The sequence below is a fragment of the Cervus canadensis genome, chromosome 28 (genome assembly GCF_019320065.1).
Source record: "Cervus canadensis isolate Bull #8, Minnesota chromosome 28, ASM1932006v1, whole genome shotgun sequence".
Lineage (NCBI taxonomy): Eukaryota > Metazoa > Chordata > Mammalia > Artiodactyla > Cervidae > Cervus > Cervus canadensis.
Window position 1 is genome coordinate 6,804,246 of NC_057413.1, and position 18,665 is coordinate 6,822,910.

Sequence of the window (18,665 nt, forward strand, 5' to 3'; positions counted from 1 at the left end):
TCTGTGTCTCTTCTTCCGTCATCACCCTTGGATCATCTACAGGGAGTGACATCATAGGAGAAATGTCCCTTCTTGAATTTAGGTTTATCTCAACAGTGATGTCTTTTTTTTAAAAAAAAAAATTTTTTTAGATGGTATCTTTTTCAAAAAATTAGAAGAGGAAGTGCAGTAGCGTAAAAAGGAGAGTAATGAAATTCCAGTTTGAGTTATAACACGGGAAAAGGACCAAAGGGACCTTCAACATGAACATTCACAGGGACAGCGCTGCCTAAGTTAGCAGTCAGAGACAGTGAACGGCTGCTGTGTGCAGGCATTCAGAGCCCGTGCCCACGGCCTCCTGCGAGGACACACGCGTCTCTCCCCAGCCTGCCTCGGTTTCCGTGTCTGCTAAAAGGAGGTGTTGGTACCAACTCCCAGGCCTGCCCCGAGGATGGGTCAATACAGGAAAGGTTCCCCTAAGAGTTCCTGGAGCTCTGGCTTACTAAGTGTGATCAGCTGCTATTGTTGGTGTTTGGCTATTGTCTCTCTATGGCGCTTGGGAAAACACCCTTCTTCCTCTGATGAATGCTGAGAACAACAAACATGCCCGTCTACAGCCTATCCTTTAGTTCTCTAAAACTGCATGGTGACCGAGTCTGACCCTGTAAGGTCTTTCTTTCAGAGTTGGTTCCGCCAGCCAGAAAGGATGGACTAGGGTCTCAGAAAACAGAAGACCATCCTGTCTTGCGGCTCATCTGTCCTACCTGCGCTATTCATATCAGATCTCTAATGCAGATCCCACGTCCATTTTCAACTTAGGAAAAAAACGTAAAAGCACAAAAAGGTAAAAAGAGCAAAGTAAGTATCATATGTTAAAACTATCACATTTGTTTCAAATCTTTTAAAATTAATTCAACATTTACTGAATACACCTGGCAGGTGCTGGGAACAGAGAAATAAAACATAATTGATAAAGTCGTCCTTCCCTTTGTATGCCTCCCTGACCCTGTGTCCCTTGCTCCGTCCTCAGATATAACCACTGCAATAGTCTTGATAAGGCCTTCTTGTCCATTTTTTATATATATATATATATACAGATATTCAAACAAAAATAGCATTGCTTTTGTACATTTTAAGGGTGCATATAAATTATACTTGATTTTTGCAGCTTGATCTATTCCAGTTCACTCACTGTAACTGCTATATGTATCTCATCATATGAATATTCTATAATGTTATGCATTATAAGTTTTTTAGGCTTTATAGGTTATTTCCAGTTTGGGGGCTATTACAAATAATGATGCTTTATACAAGTCTCCTTGTATTCATAAGTGAGAATTTCTCTGGGAATTGCTATGCTGTTTACTAAAATCTCTAATTTTGGTAAAAACTACCATAGTGCTCTAAGAACACTTATAGGATTTGCTACTGTCAGCATTTTTAAGTTTTCGTCAAGTTCAAGAGTGTTGCGTGGCTTTAATTTGCATTTCCTTATTATTGCTGCGGTTGTGCATGTCTTTCCATGTTTATTGACTTGTGGTTTCCTCTGCAGTGAGCTGCCATTAATAACGGCTGCCTCATCTATGTTTCTAACAGGTTGCTTATCTGTTGTTTGCATTTATGTGTGCATGCTCAGTCATGTCCGATTATTCGCAATCCCATGGACTGTAGCTCACCACGATCCTCTGTCCATGAGATTTTGCAGGCAAAAATACTGGAGTGGGTTGCCTTTTCCTCCTCTAGGGGATCTTCCCGACCCATGGATTGAATCCGTATCTCCTGTGTCTTCTGCATTGGTAGGTGGATTCTTTACCACTGAGCCATCTGGGAAGCCTTTCATCTACTAATTATATAAAAGTCATCTATGTAACCATCTATACTCTTACACAGATGGCAAATACCTTCTCCTGGTCTGTTGCTTGTTTTTTAAATCTCTGCCTAATAGTGTCTTCTGCCATGTCAAAATTTAACATTTTGATGTGATCAAACCTGTCACTTTTTATGGGCTGTGAGTTTTCAGTCTTGCTGAAATTACCATGGGTAGCAGGAAAGTCAATTACTATAATGAAACAAGTGATGGTGGAAGAATGAGACGCAGGTATAGAGTGGGCTTGAATCCTCAAACCACCATGTACTCGTCATAGGACTCTGAGTAAAACAACCCGAGTCTGTTTCCTCTTGCTGCACACATCTGCCCATTTATCCAGCAAGTATTCTTTGGGTGTCTGTTGCACACTGGCACCATCCTAGTGTGGAAATTGCAGTGGTAAGCAAGATGTATAAAGTTTGCGCCCTTACAGACCTTATACTGCAGCGGGGAAGGCAGATCCTGAGCTAAGCAATTAACCTACAACCGAGATGCTGTGAACATGTTCTGTGAATTGAAAGGCATACAGACATGTGGTATTATGATTATCACTATGAAGGACACTGTGGAAAGTTCTTTGAAGGTTGCTCACACACTAAAGGTATAATTATCCTTAAAAAAAAAAAAAAGAGAGACAGAATGAATCATACAAGGCAAAGTAATTCTACTAGGTAGGAAAGGGTTTTATGCTCGAGGGCATCATGGACTTTGACCAGCAACCTGGAGACTTCCCTCCTCATGGTTCAGAGTCCTCCTCCAGCCTTGCCTGGACCAGTCCTCTAAGCAACAACTTCATGCCAGGCAGATGGGTCTATCCCCTGCCCACGACACATCCAATGAGTCTTCCAGTTTTCCCATCTGATCTTAGCCTCTTCTAACACTGTCCTCTCCTAGATCATGAAAAGTAATAAGCCCCATATTGTCCACCTATTTAGTTTGGTTTTACACATACACTAAAATTTCTAATCAATTTCCACTACTAAACTGATAGGGAAAAAATAGGGAAAGCAGCAGTAAATATATAAAATCATGTATATCATATATATATGATATATTCTTTCCTCATGATTTGCAATACAACATACAAATCTGAGAATCAGCTATATTTAGGGTTTTAGTATGTGAAGTAATGACAATCTGGTGGCAAAGGCAGAGTGTGGAAGATTTGTTTTCTTGTACATTTGTAAGGGTTAAGGCATTAGATTAAGCACAATTAAGAGGCTCAAGACAGGCAATTTGATGTGGGCAGTTGGGCAAATAGCTGAAGTTTAATCTGATTATGTCACCCTCTTAGAAGGTTCTAAAGTGGTACTTCAAATCCATTAAACAATTTTCAAAATACATCCAGTTATGCGACTGCATCTGCAGGTGAGAATCATTCAGTGAGAAAAACTGCTCTGAAATGAGAACACAGTTTAGCTTTTCATTTTTCACTATTTAACAGAACTCATGCAGCCTAAAGAAAAGGACAGAGAATAAAGTCTTTATCACTTTTTCATTCTCTCTAGAAAAAGTCCTGAATGTTAAAACTAAAATCTCAGAAATATGAAAAACTTTTTAATGTAAATATATCAATCAAGTTAGATTTTAAAAAGATCTCTATCCCAGGCACAGAGAAAATGAAGGTTTGTAAATATGAATATGATGAAGGTTCTGTGGCAACAGCCACCAGTTTTGAGTACTTAATCTCGGCTAGCTTATATATTATGAGGGGCCTTATATATTATCTTACTTGATCTAATAGTCACCTTATGTTACTATATATATTTTATAGATGAGACAAATGGAGTAGAGAATTGAACCTAGGAGTGTGTGGTGAAAGAGTTGTTTTCAAAAGTTGACAACATGAAAATAAGAAAACTAACACACTGAACTAGCCCCCTTATAACCTCCTTATCCAGACTCTTCCAGCCCCAGCTGTTATGGAAACCAGCTTAATCTTCCTAAACAATGCTTTCATCATTTGACTCTCCATTCCAAAACCTGGTTTACAAAATCTAGAAGACACTTCCCAGCCTCAGATTCAAGACTCTTCAAAATCTGGCTCCATTCATCCCGTAATCCCCTTGGTCTCTAACCTTCCAACTCAACTCTTTCTTTGAGCACCTATTCTGTGCTAGGCTCGGCAAAGATGTGTCCTTGTCCACAAGCTGCTCGTAGCATTCAGGCTTTTACTCAAATGTACCTGTTACTGCTTTCTGCTTCCTTACCAAGTTATATCCCTAGATGGAATGTTCAATCCTACCTTCCTCCTTTTTCCTACCTACTAAAATCCAACCTACTCAAGATCCGGCGTTGACCCCAACTCCTTCATGGTCATACACTAACCAGCTTTGCTAGAAAGTGTCCCTCGTTCCTGAGAGCTCCATCTAGAACACTAGCTTCCACATTCATGTACATGGGATTCCGAGCGAACAGATTCCACAGCCCAGCATTCAGATTCTGAGTCCGCACATGTGGCTTCACCAAGTCTGGGGATGTACATTTAAAATTCCTGCTCCTTCCACCCATGCTAGCTCTCCGATGACGGGTTTGATGTTTTTCCCTCTCGCTGAATTGCCTCCTCTTCTGAGCATGCTGGTGTCACAAACTCAATCTTGACCTCAGCTTTATCAACCCTGATGGTTTCCAGCTCTTCAGTTACCAGCCACCTCCTGCTCCTGACCACATTCTTGGCCTGATATTGATGCAAACGTGCCTTGCACTGCAGGGTTTAGACTTTTTTTTAAATAACACAACTAATCACCTTATCATGTAAGTCTTATTGGATAAAATGTTACACAGACATAAAGCACATTTACTGGCCTGAGTGACTAGACATCTCAGCTGCTGACTTGTTCACACGCTCCTGCTGGAGGACACAAGAGTCCCCCGCTGCACGACTGACTTCCTGAAGCAGGATCTGTCTTTCCCTTGGAAACTGACAGTGCACACTAACTGTCACACTGCCTGTTACTGACCCTGTGCCAGATGAATGAAGCGGCGGCACACCTGCCCAAAGGTTCACTGAGGCAGGTACTGCCACGTCTCCTTGGTATCCATTTTAAAGAACACGGTACTCAACGTAGAGAACATTTCTCTTTCCATCAAAAGAAAAATTAATGCAATTCCAAAAATTAATGCAATTCTATCAATTCCGAAGTGTGCACCAAGGACTTATGACTATGACAGACACCTGTTCTATCTTACACAAAGCAAGCACCACTAAGATCAGTGTTCTTTTCAGAAATCTGTTAAAACAGGGACAAATCCACTTACTTTTAAACTGTAAAGAGAAAAAAGACTTATGGTACAGTCATAACGTCCCTGGAGGCTCAGATGGTAAAGCGTCTGCCTACAATGCGGGAGATCCCTGGGTGGGGAAGATCCTCTGGAGAAGGAAATGGCAACCCACTCCAGTACTCTTGCCTGGAAAATCCCATGGATGGAGGAGCCTGGTAGGCTACAGTCCATGGGGTCGCAAAGAGTCAGACACGATGGAGCGACTTCACACACACACACAAAGCTAATTTACAAAAAACCCAAAAAACCACAGAAACATTTTAGTAGGAGAGGCAGGATCTTTAAGGGGTCAAGGTAATCACCACACCGCTGTTGAATGAACAGGGTAGTGAAGGCAGCGTGCTTTGAGTCTGAAACAGATTTTAGGCAGTAAATCCCAAGATGATTTGTGACACATGCCATTTCTTTTTAGCAATTGAATAGCTTATAAGAGCCCAAAGGACAGGAATGCTTTCCTTGAATATACAAAGAACTAACAACTCTCCATCCCATGGAGAAAAGGGGTGTGAAATAGCCTCCAGGTACAATTCTGACAGCAGAGTGTTTTGCCGACAACCCAAGACACCCACTCTTGGGCATAACTTCACGTTATATATATATATATATATATACACATATATATAACATGACATTAAAACAGTCATGAAATCTGCATTTCCAAAAATCAAGGAAGCTGCTGGCCCCAAGAGAGGGCGTCTTCCCGGTAGGAAAGCCTTAGAGAAGGTCGAAGCGCAGCGGCCCTCCTCCCCACAGTGCCTGCAGAGCCCTGCACGGACCCCCAGAGGCAGAGAGGAGAGTCGCTCTCAGGTTGAGCCCTCGGGAAAACTCCAAGTGGCCTCACTGATTTTTGTCTTATGCACACCTTCTGATTTCTTCTTGAAAGGCGCGAGTTAATTTCTAATCTAACTCTTCAGCATAATGGTCAATAAACTTTTTGAACCTGGTCAAAAAATAAAAATTACGGTCTCCCCAAGTTGCCATAGCATCTGTTATTAAACTCGAAGATTCTAGTAACCAAATTCTACTAAGCCTTGTAGAAAAATCAGTACTTTACATTTTTTAAGTATTGGCAATAAACCCCAATGGTGAACCAAAACTTCCAGTGCGGAGCTGCTGTTGGTCTGAGTGATGTCTCAATACTGCAGTCATTCTGCGCAAAAACAGACTTTACTTCCTTGGTAAACTAATTACCTGCTATTCAGGGGTTACACTAGTTAGTAGATTATGCACATATGCCGCTATGATCACCTCCATTTAGGATGACTTTCCCTTATATGCTCCATTTCCATACAAATGAAACAGACTTTCAGGTTTTATATATATTCATTACTTTTCATTCATTACTTTTCAATGTATGTGTGTGTGTGTGTCTCTATCCGTCTACCTCCCTATTCTTATAATTTATGAGAAAGAAATTACACGGGGAAGTCATTCTGATTTTTCCCTTCTCATTTATAGAAACGAGAAACAGCTCTTCTTTCATCATATTCGTATGACAAGGGTACATCGGCACTGCTGCTAGGATAAGGCTCTAAGGATTTAGCAAAAGAAGTGACATTCTTGGAGTCAGAAGGCTTGTGCCTGGTTTTGTTACCTGTAGTATGCGATCCTGAGTAAATCATTTATCTTGTTTGAAACTCAATTTTCTCACCTGTAAATTGGTAGAGTCTACAGGTCTTGTCTCTCTCAAAAGTCTTTTGTGAGGCTTCAAAACAGATAATGTGTGTAAAAATGCATTAAAAAAAACTTACTGATTAATAACTATAAAATATTACCATACTTGTAGTGCATTGAAGTGATAACGCAAAGCCAAAAAAAGGCAACATATGTAAAGTAAAAGTAATTATTTAGTAAGTTTATGAATAATAGCTTTGTTTATATTACTATTAAACTATTCATTTTTAAAGAACTAAATGCTATAATTATAGATTTCATTATGTAAAAACAATATAACCTGGCCTGGTCTACAAATTATGAAATGCAAACAGAATTACGGAAATGCATACACATTTTGATTTCAATAAGAACTTATGAAATTACAGGTATCCCTATTTAGAAATAACGACCTAACCTTCCACAAATATAACGATTATGAAGTAGAATACAAATGTGGGAAAATAAACACATGATCGTTTACTAATGACTCACTCGGGCTGTGCCTTGGTGAAGCATCTATATGACCCAAACATGCCGAAACGGAATGGTGGCGATTTTAAACGCATTGAGAGACGGTCCTTTGAAGGAAGTTACTGTGGATACGTCTGCAAAGCAAAAGTTCATTTCCCAATTCGTCCTCTGCAGGGGGGAAATGGGACGTAAGGAGACAGGCGCACTGCTCGGAGAGCCAGCGGAACCCGCCCGCACTTGGTCGACAGTTGCTCAGCGTTCACCGACCGTCAGGGGTTAGGCTCGGAGCCCGAGCTACATCACTGAGAACGCAGACAGACACCTGCCCTTGCGAAGCTCGCCTTCTCGTAGGAAGGACAAGAAAGCACAGAAAGAAGGATCAGAAGGTTCCCAGGGCCATGTAAATGAGTAAATTATAAAGTTATAGTGTTACGGGAAAAAAACAGAGAGCCGTAAGGAGATTCAGACAACACGGCTGAGAGCAGGCTCCGGTTTAAAACAGTGGTGTTAGGGTAAGCCCAACTAAGAAGGTGTTAGGGAGACAACCACACAGCTCGCAGGGAAACACCCAGCCAGAGAGAACGGCCAGTGCGAAGGCCCCATTTGCTTCTAACAAAATCATCTTGTGAAAATGAGAGGAACCCATTTTTCTGATGAGTAAACAGTGTCCCAGAGTAACCTGGTCAAGGGCACAGAGCTGGTCCACGACAGACCCGGGACGAGAGGCCAGGGCTCCTGGCTCCCGATGCAGGCCTTCCTTGAGGTGCGCTCGCTCACCAGGCGGAGGGAAGGGCCCTGCCCGCCCCGGGCACTGAGAAACGCACGGTGTCCTCACTGATGCGCGGGTTGCCGCTACCATTATTAATCGGGTCCATCGACAGTTCTTAGAAAGGAGATAAAGCTCAAAAATAATTTCCTTTTCGCTTCCTGTGGTTGATGTTTCTCCTCCCTCTACCTGTGCGGTTTTTCTTGGGTGGTCCATTTCACTATCATATTATCAGTTAAAGTAAGTATATTTCTTTGGATATTTGATAAAGGAAAGATGTTCAACACGGAAAGAAGCGATCAAATAGAAAGCATTTGTGACTCATGATGAAAAACAGCCAGTGAAGGAATGGGGAATGTGTGGAGGCTGGTGGTTTGGAGACAGAGGCAGGATGGAGGAAGGGAAGCAGGGGGCTGGGGAGGTGGGAGGGAGAGAAAACACTAGGACGAGAGCCCCCAGCAATGAGCTACATGAAAACGATGATGAAAGAACAAACTTCAAGTTAAAAAACAATCAGACGACGAGAGAGGAAACCTGGAGAAGAAGCAATAGTGGAAAAGGGGCTGGAGAGAGTGAAAGATATTTTCAAGTTAAAATATGAGATTCGACGATAAACAACACAGAGAAGAGAGAGAGAGAAAGAATCAGATTTCTGACACCGTAGATGCCGGAGCTGGTGGAATTACTAACAGCAAGAGGGACCAGAGGCGCCTCTGAAAGGCGAGTAGCTCTCTTTCGGTAACGCTGGGTTTAAGGTGGCAGGGAGGTTCTCACGAGTGGAAAGGGCCCAGCAGATAGGCGGTACATTTGGAAGGTGTGGATCATCCCAGAGCCATTCTGTCTAATACAGTAACCTCGATCTCGAACCACGTGTGGCTGTTGAGAAACTGTGATGAGGCTGAACCGAACAAGTTCCAAGCATAAAACACACACCAGATTTTAAAGATTTCATATAGAAAAAAAAAAAAGAAAAAAAGGACCCAATGTTTCCTACACTTACTACATGTTGAAATACTATTTTTGTGAATTAGGTTAAAAATATGTTAAAATTAATTTCACCTGTCTCTACTTTTTAAAGTGACTACTAGAAAATTTTAAATCACACATGTGGCCTGCATATTTTTCCTGGAAGGCATGGATACAGAGCAATACTAGGAATGTTTTAGGACCACATAAGGGGAAGAGAATTCTGAGAAGAATCACAGACATCATTTAGAAGGGTCTCAACTGCAAACACATTCGAGAAAGAAAAAAACATGTCATTATAACAGTTAACATTTACTGAACACTCACAGCACTAAATGATTCACATCAAGTGCATTAGCTTATTTGGTCCTCAAACCACCTTATGAAATAACATTAGCATCTTTTTTCATAGAAGAAAAAGCTGAGGCCAAGAACAGTTAATCTGCCCAAGGTCACAGTTAAATGCTGTGCTGGAATTCAAACCCAAAGTCCATGCCTCTGGTTCCAAATTGCTACATCAACCCCAGAACAATTGACATTCTGCTATTAAATTGTTAAATTTTAAATGGCTGTATTTAAACTAGCAATTTATTACAATGGTTCATTGTTAAGAGTTGGTGAAATACCAGCAATGCGCTAATTCCAAGGTTAAGAAAAAATACAAGTGAGCAAATTTGTAACTTCAGAATCATGGGAAATTACTGATGTTGACACACTTTGGCTAAGGAGCCTAAAGAAGAGCTTCCAGTGTGACTTCCTGCCTCCAGTCAACGGCTGCTCCTAACACCCAAACCTGATGAGTTAGGGGGTACGCAGCCGGCTGTCCAAGGGAGGTGATTCTGGACGCAACTCTGAGCAGAAGGGCCCTGCCTCCTGAAGATGACTAGATAGACAAGGTGATCCACGTAAAGGTTCAACACTCTGTTTCAGACTATGGACACACCTGAAACTCCCAAACTGTGATTAACATGTTTTGAAGGGATCAATTATAACTCAACTTAAAAAAAAAAACAAACACACACGTCTTGAAGGGAGCTAAAATTGCAGCCTTTTGTTGGAGAACCAAAAAGTAAGCTTACCCAACTGGATATGTTAAAAATGGATTTGCTACGCTTTTGAAGAAAAGAAAAAAAATGGCTTGATATTTTGACTGGAGTCACACATAGCAAAATCTCCTACAAATATCAACTTGCATAAAAATGAGATGTCTTACATTTGGTTTGGTTGGTTGCTTGTTTTTAATTACAAAGAAAATTTTCTTTCCTTTTTATCTCTAATTTTTTACTAACTATCTGGATAACACAGTAGTCAGAACCACAAACTTATACAATGATGGCTAAAATCACATCATTTACGGAAACTTTACCAGGTAGATTTTATAAAGCAGTTTGGCTCAGATTATAAAAGCATACTTTCCCAGGCTTTAAACAAAGGATTACCATAAATTTATACTCTGGAAGTGGAAAAAAGGGAACTTAAAAGAAAAATGGGTTTTGGAGTAAGATGAATTAGCAGAGACACCTTGAGAGACTGTTCATGTTGGACTTGGATCCAGAGGGGTGTCTCTGAACCGAACCACTACCTTATAGACCCTGAACTTTCACACACTCTGCATCATTTTTTTTTCCCCAAGTGGGAAGACTTGGATTTGGACATCTACAAGAGAAATAATTCTCCTCTGAAGACCCAAAGTTTCTGAAAAATGCTTGTCTTCAGGCAGTATCAGCTTGTGCTTTATTCTGGCTTTTTTAGGTTCCCATGACTCTTCCATTCAGTTAAGAAGACTTTCTTGCACTTTTCCGTTACTCGTTGTAATTCATAATAATTTGAGCAAAGGTTCAGGCTCCGAAGGACACAGCCAGTTAGCCCCCAAAACGCTTTGTCCACCCAGGTGCCAAGCTGCCAAAAGGAGGGCCAACTCTACTCATCAAGGGCCACCACACCGAGTCCCTCTTCCAAGAGCATGTCTCCTCTCAACACCACCTGTGATTCTCATCATTACAACTGTTAATTGGATAGATAATCCTATAGTCCCGCTACTGCTTCTCATTTCTACATTAGCATCAGTATGCTCCTTTACTGGGCTAATTTTTTCAGTTTACTGAGCACTGGCAATTCGCCAGGCATCGGTGCAGGTACCAGGAATAGAGCAGAGAACAAAATGACAAAATAAATAATAAATAAACTGCCCTACTGAAACGGACAGTCCGGTGGGGAACATATTCAATAAAGTCCAGAAACTAAATAGAGAGTGTGTTAAACAATAGAGATGCTCAAGGCGGAAAAAAAATGAAGCCGACTAGGCTCATAGGAACTGCGGTGAGTGGGGTGGGAAAGACTGGAATTTTAGGAAGAGTGGCCAAAAAAGAAGGCTCCTCCGTCCACAGGCAGATTGCGTGTACCCGAAAGGGGAGAAGGGGGACAAAAATCCAGGACTGACTGGTGTCAGCTGGAGCGGAGTCGGGGGGCGCAGGAGATGCGCGTTCTTTTAACGAGCCCTGAAGTGGGGAGAGGGGGACCATCTGGGAGGGAGGAGAGAAGCAAAGATACAACAGGGGCCACCGAGGACATACGCGACTTCACATTTTGCCCGGGACTCTGAGCTCCGCACACACTTTCCTTTTTTTTGGAGTCACGGAATCAGGCTCTGCCGCCGACACTCTCGGGCGATGCCTGGGTCAGGGACACGCGGGGACACACGCACACACAACACACACGCCCCTTTCTCTCCGGGAACAGAGCCTAAGATCCAGCAGAAAGCCTCGTAAACTGGGAGATGAGCCGGAGCCTGCGGAGACAGCGGTTGCGGGGGGTAAAGAACGGAGCAGAGAGGCCCGCTCAGCCCGGTCCACACCGGGACACCCCGACCCGACCCCGCCGTGCAAACCCGGGGAGGACGCGCGCAGACACACCCCCGGCGCTTGCAGGCGCCGTGCAGGCGGGAATTCAACCGTTAGCGCCCCGGAGCCGGCGTGGGTCCCGCGGCGGGGCCGATCCCGCGCCAAGCGGGGCGCCGTCCCCCGGGCCGGACTGGGCCGGGAGCGGGGAGCGGCCGCCGCGGGACGAGGGGGGCGGCGCGGCGGGCACGTGCATGCAATAGGGGGCTGGACGCGGCGGCGGGCGCCCGGAGGGGCCGGGCGGGACCGCGGAGCCGGCGACCCGGCGGGCCCGGGCGCGGCCCGCGCGCCCCCCGACCCCAAACGTCCGCCGCCCCCTCCCCAGGCCCGCGCGGCCCGGCCCGCCGACAGCGACGGGTTCCAGCGGCCGAATCCGCAGCCCCCCGCGCCGCCGCCGCCGGCCGCTCGGCCCCCTTCCCGTCCCGCGCGTCGGTGGCGGAGAGGAGGAAGGGGCGGCGGCGGCGGAGGCTGGCGGCGCGCAGCGCCCACTCACCATGGCTGGCGGCGCGGCGACCCCGGCGGCCGGCGGTGCGCTGTCCAGGGTAGCCGGCGTCCCTCTGCCCGCGCTCCCGCCGCGCGCGCCCGCCGCCCCGCCCCCGCCCCCGCCGCGCGAGCCCGCCACCCCGCCCCCTCGGGCTCGCGCGCGCGCCCCCCGCCGCAGGGCCGTTTCGGGCGCCCGCCGCGCCCCGCCCCCGCCCCTCGCCTGGGCTTCGCAGAACGCCGCGCGCCGGGGTCGGCGGGGGAGGGGCGCGCGGGCCAGGCTCCGGCGCCCCCCACCCGCCACCGGCGCCCCCTGCCGGTCGGGCGGCGATGTGCAGGCCCGGCTCCCCCCAACAAACACACACATACACGCCGACGCCCCCTGCCGGCCGGGCGGCGAGGTGCAGGCCCTGCGGGCGCCCGCTGTGTTCGGCCGCTCACCGTTCCCGGAGGCTCGGCCAGGACCCCAGGCATCGCCCGCCCCCTGTACTCCGGTCTCCCCTCAGCCGCCCGGAGACTGCGAGCGCCGCCCATCTGGAGGAAGAGGGGGCTGCAGGGGGCCAGGACGTCGTCCTTCTCTGACTCGGCTCTGGGGGCTTTCAAACACAGGTTCAAGGCCGATAAAGGCTCCCACTCGGGATGCAGGATCACCCTACATTTTGCAGGATGCAGCGGTCAGATGGGGGGGTTAGTCCGGTTCCTTTTGGGGATGAAGTCAGGAGCTGGTCAGTCTCAGCAGGAGATCCCTTGTCTGGCGTGAGACTCTGGCTCAAGAGGATGGCCTCGTTCCTTCGGCTTCTCAACCGAGGCCACTAATGGTTAGTTCAGCACTTAATTGTGAACAGAAATGAAGGGATCTTACATCCTAAGCTCTTAATTAAAAAAAAAAAGTCTTTGTCTCCCAAGACCAGACGTGAAAAAGGTAAACTTGTGTTACGTGACCTTTCCTCTTAAGAATTAAAAATGTGTGCCAGAAGGAAAGTCACCCCAGTACTCACCCCAAATTGTTTTTCCCCCCATAGCTGTATTATGAAATGATTTGTCTTAATATTTTCTCATTTTTCAGAGTTTTTTTTTTTTTTACATGTATTATTTTATAATTTTAAACCCACAGAAATGGTTCTCACATTCTTTGGACATTCAACTAGGAAAAGACTAGCTCAGTTTCACTGTCATTAATCTACTGTAATACAGTGTGAATTCTCAACGTATTCTCAGACATTACTGTGTACAAATTGCAGCTGAGCATTTAATCAACTACAGAGACCTGGATGCATCAAGGTGCTCCCAGGTGCAGACCAGGAATACAAATTTTTAACAAGCATCACAAGTGAGGCTGATGCAGGCACGTAGGCCATGGACCACATTTTGAGAACACAAGTCTGTCATCTCTGGAAGGATTTAGTCTTTTCTAACAAGATGGCGGGGTGGGGATTGGGGGGCAGGGAGTGTGATGGCTAGCCTCTAAGCATTCTGCCCTTTGCTTGTAGAAATTGTACCATTTATGTCATCTATACCTTGCAAAGAACACCAGGTTCACATGTGTAAGGAACCGTTAAATTTTGAATTATACTTCCCATTTAGTCTGATAATTCTTATTTTATGTTTATTATTTAAAAACATTTATCAGCCCACAAGTCCAGAAGGAGGTCTAAAATGTCACCAATATGTTATCTATCACTTAAAATATATTCTGGCTTTTCTTGTCACTGTAATACAGGAACATAGGAGATGGCAAATGCCAGAAGGTATTCTTTTTCCCACTAATTATTTAATTAAACAGAAAAAGGAAGTGGTTCTACCCCTATTAACATGGAACTGGGATCATATCTTCACATTCTGACCTGAGATAACAGGAATTCCGACTTATTTGCCCATAAAAATATTTTAATATGCAGGAAATATGCTTTTATAAGATTTTTCTTTTATTACTTGCTCTCTTGTATGGATCACTCAAGTTAAAATTTATTGTGACTTTAAATCAGTCTGCTTTTCTACAGAGTGGTTGTGTTTTTTGGCGAATGATAGAAATCACCTCTAGAAATCACATTCTTTCCGTGGCCATACACTCTGCGTTTGTGTAAAGAAAGCTCCGTCCCGGTGCGTACAGTCAGGCCATTCAAGATGGCTGTTTCTTTGCTCACTCTGTATCCCCTCCTTGACGAGTCCCACTTCACTCAGCTGGCTAACCTACCCTCTTAATTATAGGGCTTAATCCTTAACTGCCTCTGTGCCTGCCCCCTGTCCCAGCCGCCTGTTTCCCTGGTAACTGATGAGCCACCCTGACATCAGTTTCTCCAAGGAATGGTAGCCTCTTTCTTGCCTGAGGCATGAAGGTTGTTGTTGCTTTCTGCCTGCCCTTTGCTGTCCATGGTGGGTTTATTGCTTCAGGACCTTTTGTTTCAGACTTGTGAGGTCCTTTGAGACTTGGACGTCTCTTTTGCTGTTTCTGGGTTCTTTCTTTGGCCTTGAGGCTGAGAGGCCTGCGGGGTACAGCCCAAGACTATCAGTCTGAAAAATAAGAGTAAAACCAGATGAAGTCACACTGGTGCTATTTGATTACCTCCAACAATTTAGTGCATCTTTTACTCAGTATTACCAGGGCTAAGGATTTATGACAAAGCAATGTATGTATATATTGCTTATTTGGTTGTTGTAGAGTAACAAGTGGATGATGGTTGGATGGCATCACCGACTCAATGGACATGAGTTTGAGCAAGCTCCAGGAGTTGGTGATGGACAGGGAAGCCTGGCGTGCTGCAGTCCATGGGGTCGCAAAGAGTCAGACACGACTGAGCGACTGAACTGAACTGAATCATTTCTTTGTGTCAGTCTAGGTGGAAAAAAAAAAGTTCATTCATTTAAAAATATTTGCTGAGTACTGTGGAGCTTCCCTAGTGGCTAAGAGGGTAAAGAATCTGCTTGCAATTCAGGAGACCCGGATTTGATCCCTGGGTCGGGATGATCCCTAGAGAAGGAAATGGCAACCCACTTCAGTATTCTTGCCTGGAGAATTTCATGGACAGTTGTAAAATGTCAGACACGACTGAGCAACTAACACTGACTACCGCATTCCAATACAATATTCTAGAGCAAAGTTTGGCAAACTATAGCCATAGGCCCAATCTGGCCAGCCGACTGTTCTTTGTAAATAAAGTTTTATTAGAACACAGCCTTGTCCAAACATTTTCATATTGTCTATGGTAGCTTTCATGCCACAATGACAAAGTTAAGTAGTTGTGACTGAACTCTATGGTCTATAAGTCCTCAAGTATCTACTCTTTGGTCCTTAATAAACATGTGTGCCAATCCCTGTTGACTCTAGATGTTATAGATAAAGTCTTGAAGATTATAGCTCCTTTTCTTTCATGAAGTTTCTATTTTAATGAGAAGGACGAAGACAATAAACAAAATAATTTTACAGAAGTGTTGTGAAGACATATGAGTGATGTGGTGAAAGTGAAAGTGAAGTTGCTCAGTCGGGTCCGGCTCTTTGCAACCCCATAGCCTTCTAGGCTCCTCCGTCCATGGGATTCTCCGAGCAAGAGTATTGGAGTGGGTTGCCATTTCCTTCTCCAGGGGATCTTCCCAACCTAGGGATCAAGCCCGGGTCTCCCACATTGTAGGCAGACACTTTTACTGTCTGAGCCACCAAGGAAGCCTGTATCTGAGTTGAGAGCTCAATAACCAGCAGAACTAGCAGTTACAAAGCTATGAGAAAATCTAGGGGAGATCCCTCCAGATGAAGAAAACAGCAAATGAAAGTGCTCTGAGACAGGAAAATCACACCCTGCCTTTGAGGACCTAGGTCCCTAGGGATCATGGCCCTGGCAGGACATTCTCAGATGATGTCCACTGGTCAGTCCAAGAAACCCTCTTGGGGCCATTGCTTTGTACTCTTATAGCTATTTGACTGTGTTTATATAAGCACTGAAAGGGAAAAAATAATTCACAGAGATTTGAATGTGATTGATCCTTTTCAAGGAAATAGGTTGGAATTCAGAAGGAGATGGATCATAACGAAGTTTTCGAATGAAGCATTTTGGTTCTTTCATTAAACCAGATAAAATGTGCTAGGCACAGTGTTCAGTCGTGTCTCATCATTTGTGACCCCACGGACTGTAGCTCGCCGGGCTCCACTGTCCATGGGTCTCCAAGAAAGAACACTGGAGTGGGCTGCCGTTTCCTCCTCCAGGGGATCTCCCTGACCCAGGGATCAAACCCGTGTCTCCTGCATTGGCAGGTGCATTCTTCACCTCTGAGCCACCTGGGAATCCCAGATAGAATAGAACATGACAATAATCTTAATACATTCTGTCACCCAGTCTGGAAGTAGTTCTGTTAAAGATAATTTGTAATTAATTTAGTTTTATGGATACTTTAGCCTATGTCAGAATTTGACTTAAAATGTTCATTCAAACTGTCTTTATAATTTGTATCACATAAGAGACATTCAATCAATATTTAAGACAGACTCCCCCCCCTGTTTTTTTAACCACATGCCACCTAAAGTTTCTGTGACATTTTAATGAGAATCTCATTAGATTCAAAGGTCTTTGGAAAATATATTGCTATTAACTAATGGAAATGTAATCCCTGAACAAAAACTAAATTAATGATATCTTTTATAGAAACAATATTGTGAAAAAGTGTGGTCATTACCATTTCAAAGCCTACACCATGCCAGCATTTTAATACATGGTGGTCATTAATGTATTTTGGAAGATGTGTTAACCATTTTGGAGGATGGCCTCTTTCATCGTGCAAGTTTGGACTCACCCTGGTGCCCCAAGCCTTGCCTTACATCCAGACTCTCTAGCAAGTACTGCATAGTTTGGTTTTTTTGTTGTTGTTTAGTTGCTAAATTGTGTCTGACTCTTTGTGACCCCATGGACTGCAGCACGCCAGGCCTCCCTGTCCTTCACTATCTCTCGGAGTTTGCTCAAACTCATGTCCATTGATTTGGTGATGCCATCCAACCATCTCATCCTCTGTCACCCCCTTCTCCTCCTGCCTTCAGTCTTTCCCAGCGTCAGGGCCTTTTCCAATGAGTTGACTCTTCGCATGAAGTGGCCAAAGTATTAGAGCTTCAGCTTCAGCATCAGCCCTTCCAATGAATATTCAGGGTTGATTTCCTTTAGGATTGGATTATGGAGAACTCCAAAATTTCAAATAAATGGAACTGCCATGTTCCCACTACTCAGCTTCTGTGATTAACGAACAGCCAATTTTATTTCACCTAAACCTCATTTGCTTCCTTCTTCCACCTTAGCTTATTTTGAAGCAGGTGTTGTAAATTTTAGTCTGTGACGGTATCAGGATATATCTCCAAAAGAGAAGTGCTCTTCTGTTTAAAACCCATAGCCGTGATACCACTGTCACATCCTAAAAAATAGACAGGGATTTTTTAATACCAGCAAAGCCAGTGTTCCGCTAGTGACTGCAAGGAGATCCAACCAGTCCATCCTAAAGGAGATCAGTCCTGGGTGTTCAATGGACAGACTGATGCTGAAGCGGAAACTCCAATACTTTGGCCACCTCATGCGAAGAGTTGACTCATTGGAAAAGACCCTGATGCTGGGAGGGATTGGGGGCAGGAGGAGAAGGGGACGACAGAGGATGAGATGGCTGGATGGCATCACTGACTCGATGGACATGGGTTTGAGTAAACTCCGGGAGTTGGTGATGGACAGGGAGGCCTGGCGTGCTGCAATTCATGGGGTCGCAAAGAGTCGGACACGACTGAGCAACTGAACTGAACTGAACTGATTCAGTAACTAGTGCTTTCCAGGTGGTGCTAGTGGTAAAGAACCTGCCTGCCAATGCAGGAGATGTCAGAGACACAGACGGAAGGCCTTAGCACGGCACAGCACGTGTAACTGATGGATACGTCTTTGAATTTTCTTCTGGTCTATAGGCTCTTTCTCCACCTCATCAGTTTTTAAAGAGTAAACTTTTTGTTTTTTTAGATTTTTTGAACGTGGACCATGTTTAAAGTCTTTACTGTTTTTGTTACAATAGTGCTTCCGTATTATGTTTTTGGTTTTTTCGGCCAGCAGGCATGTGGAATCTTAGCTCCCTGACCACCCCCAACGTTGGGAGGTGAAGTCTTCACTACTAGACCTCCAGGGAAGTCCCACCAGTATAGTTTTTGACGTTTAGGATTACCATGTTTGGGGTCACAGGAGCTTGTGGTCACGCTTACAATACCAACAATGGCTGCCTTTTATGGCATTCTTGTGAGCCAGGCACTGTGGCAAGTGCTTTGCATGTATTATCTCATTTAATCCTTAAAGCAATC

At 44.6% G+C, this 18,665-nt stretch overlaps 1 protein-coding gene across 1 annotated transcript in view; it reads right to left on the reverse strand.

The window, feature by feature from the left end:
* Positions 1–12,511, reverse strand: part of ELOVL2 (ELOVL fatty acid elongase 2) — a 49,603-nt gene extending 37,092 nt beyond the window's left edge. Inside the window, exon 1 of the mRNA XM_043450623.1 lies at positions 12,378–12,511. Within this exon, the coding sequence (XP_043306558.1) occupies positions 12,378–12,380 (3 nt within the window). The 5' untranslated portion in view covers positions 12,381–12,511. The remainder of the gene's footprint in view (positions 1–12,377) is intronic.
* Positions 12,512–18,665: the final 6,154 nt, after the last annotated feature.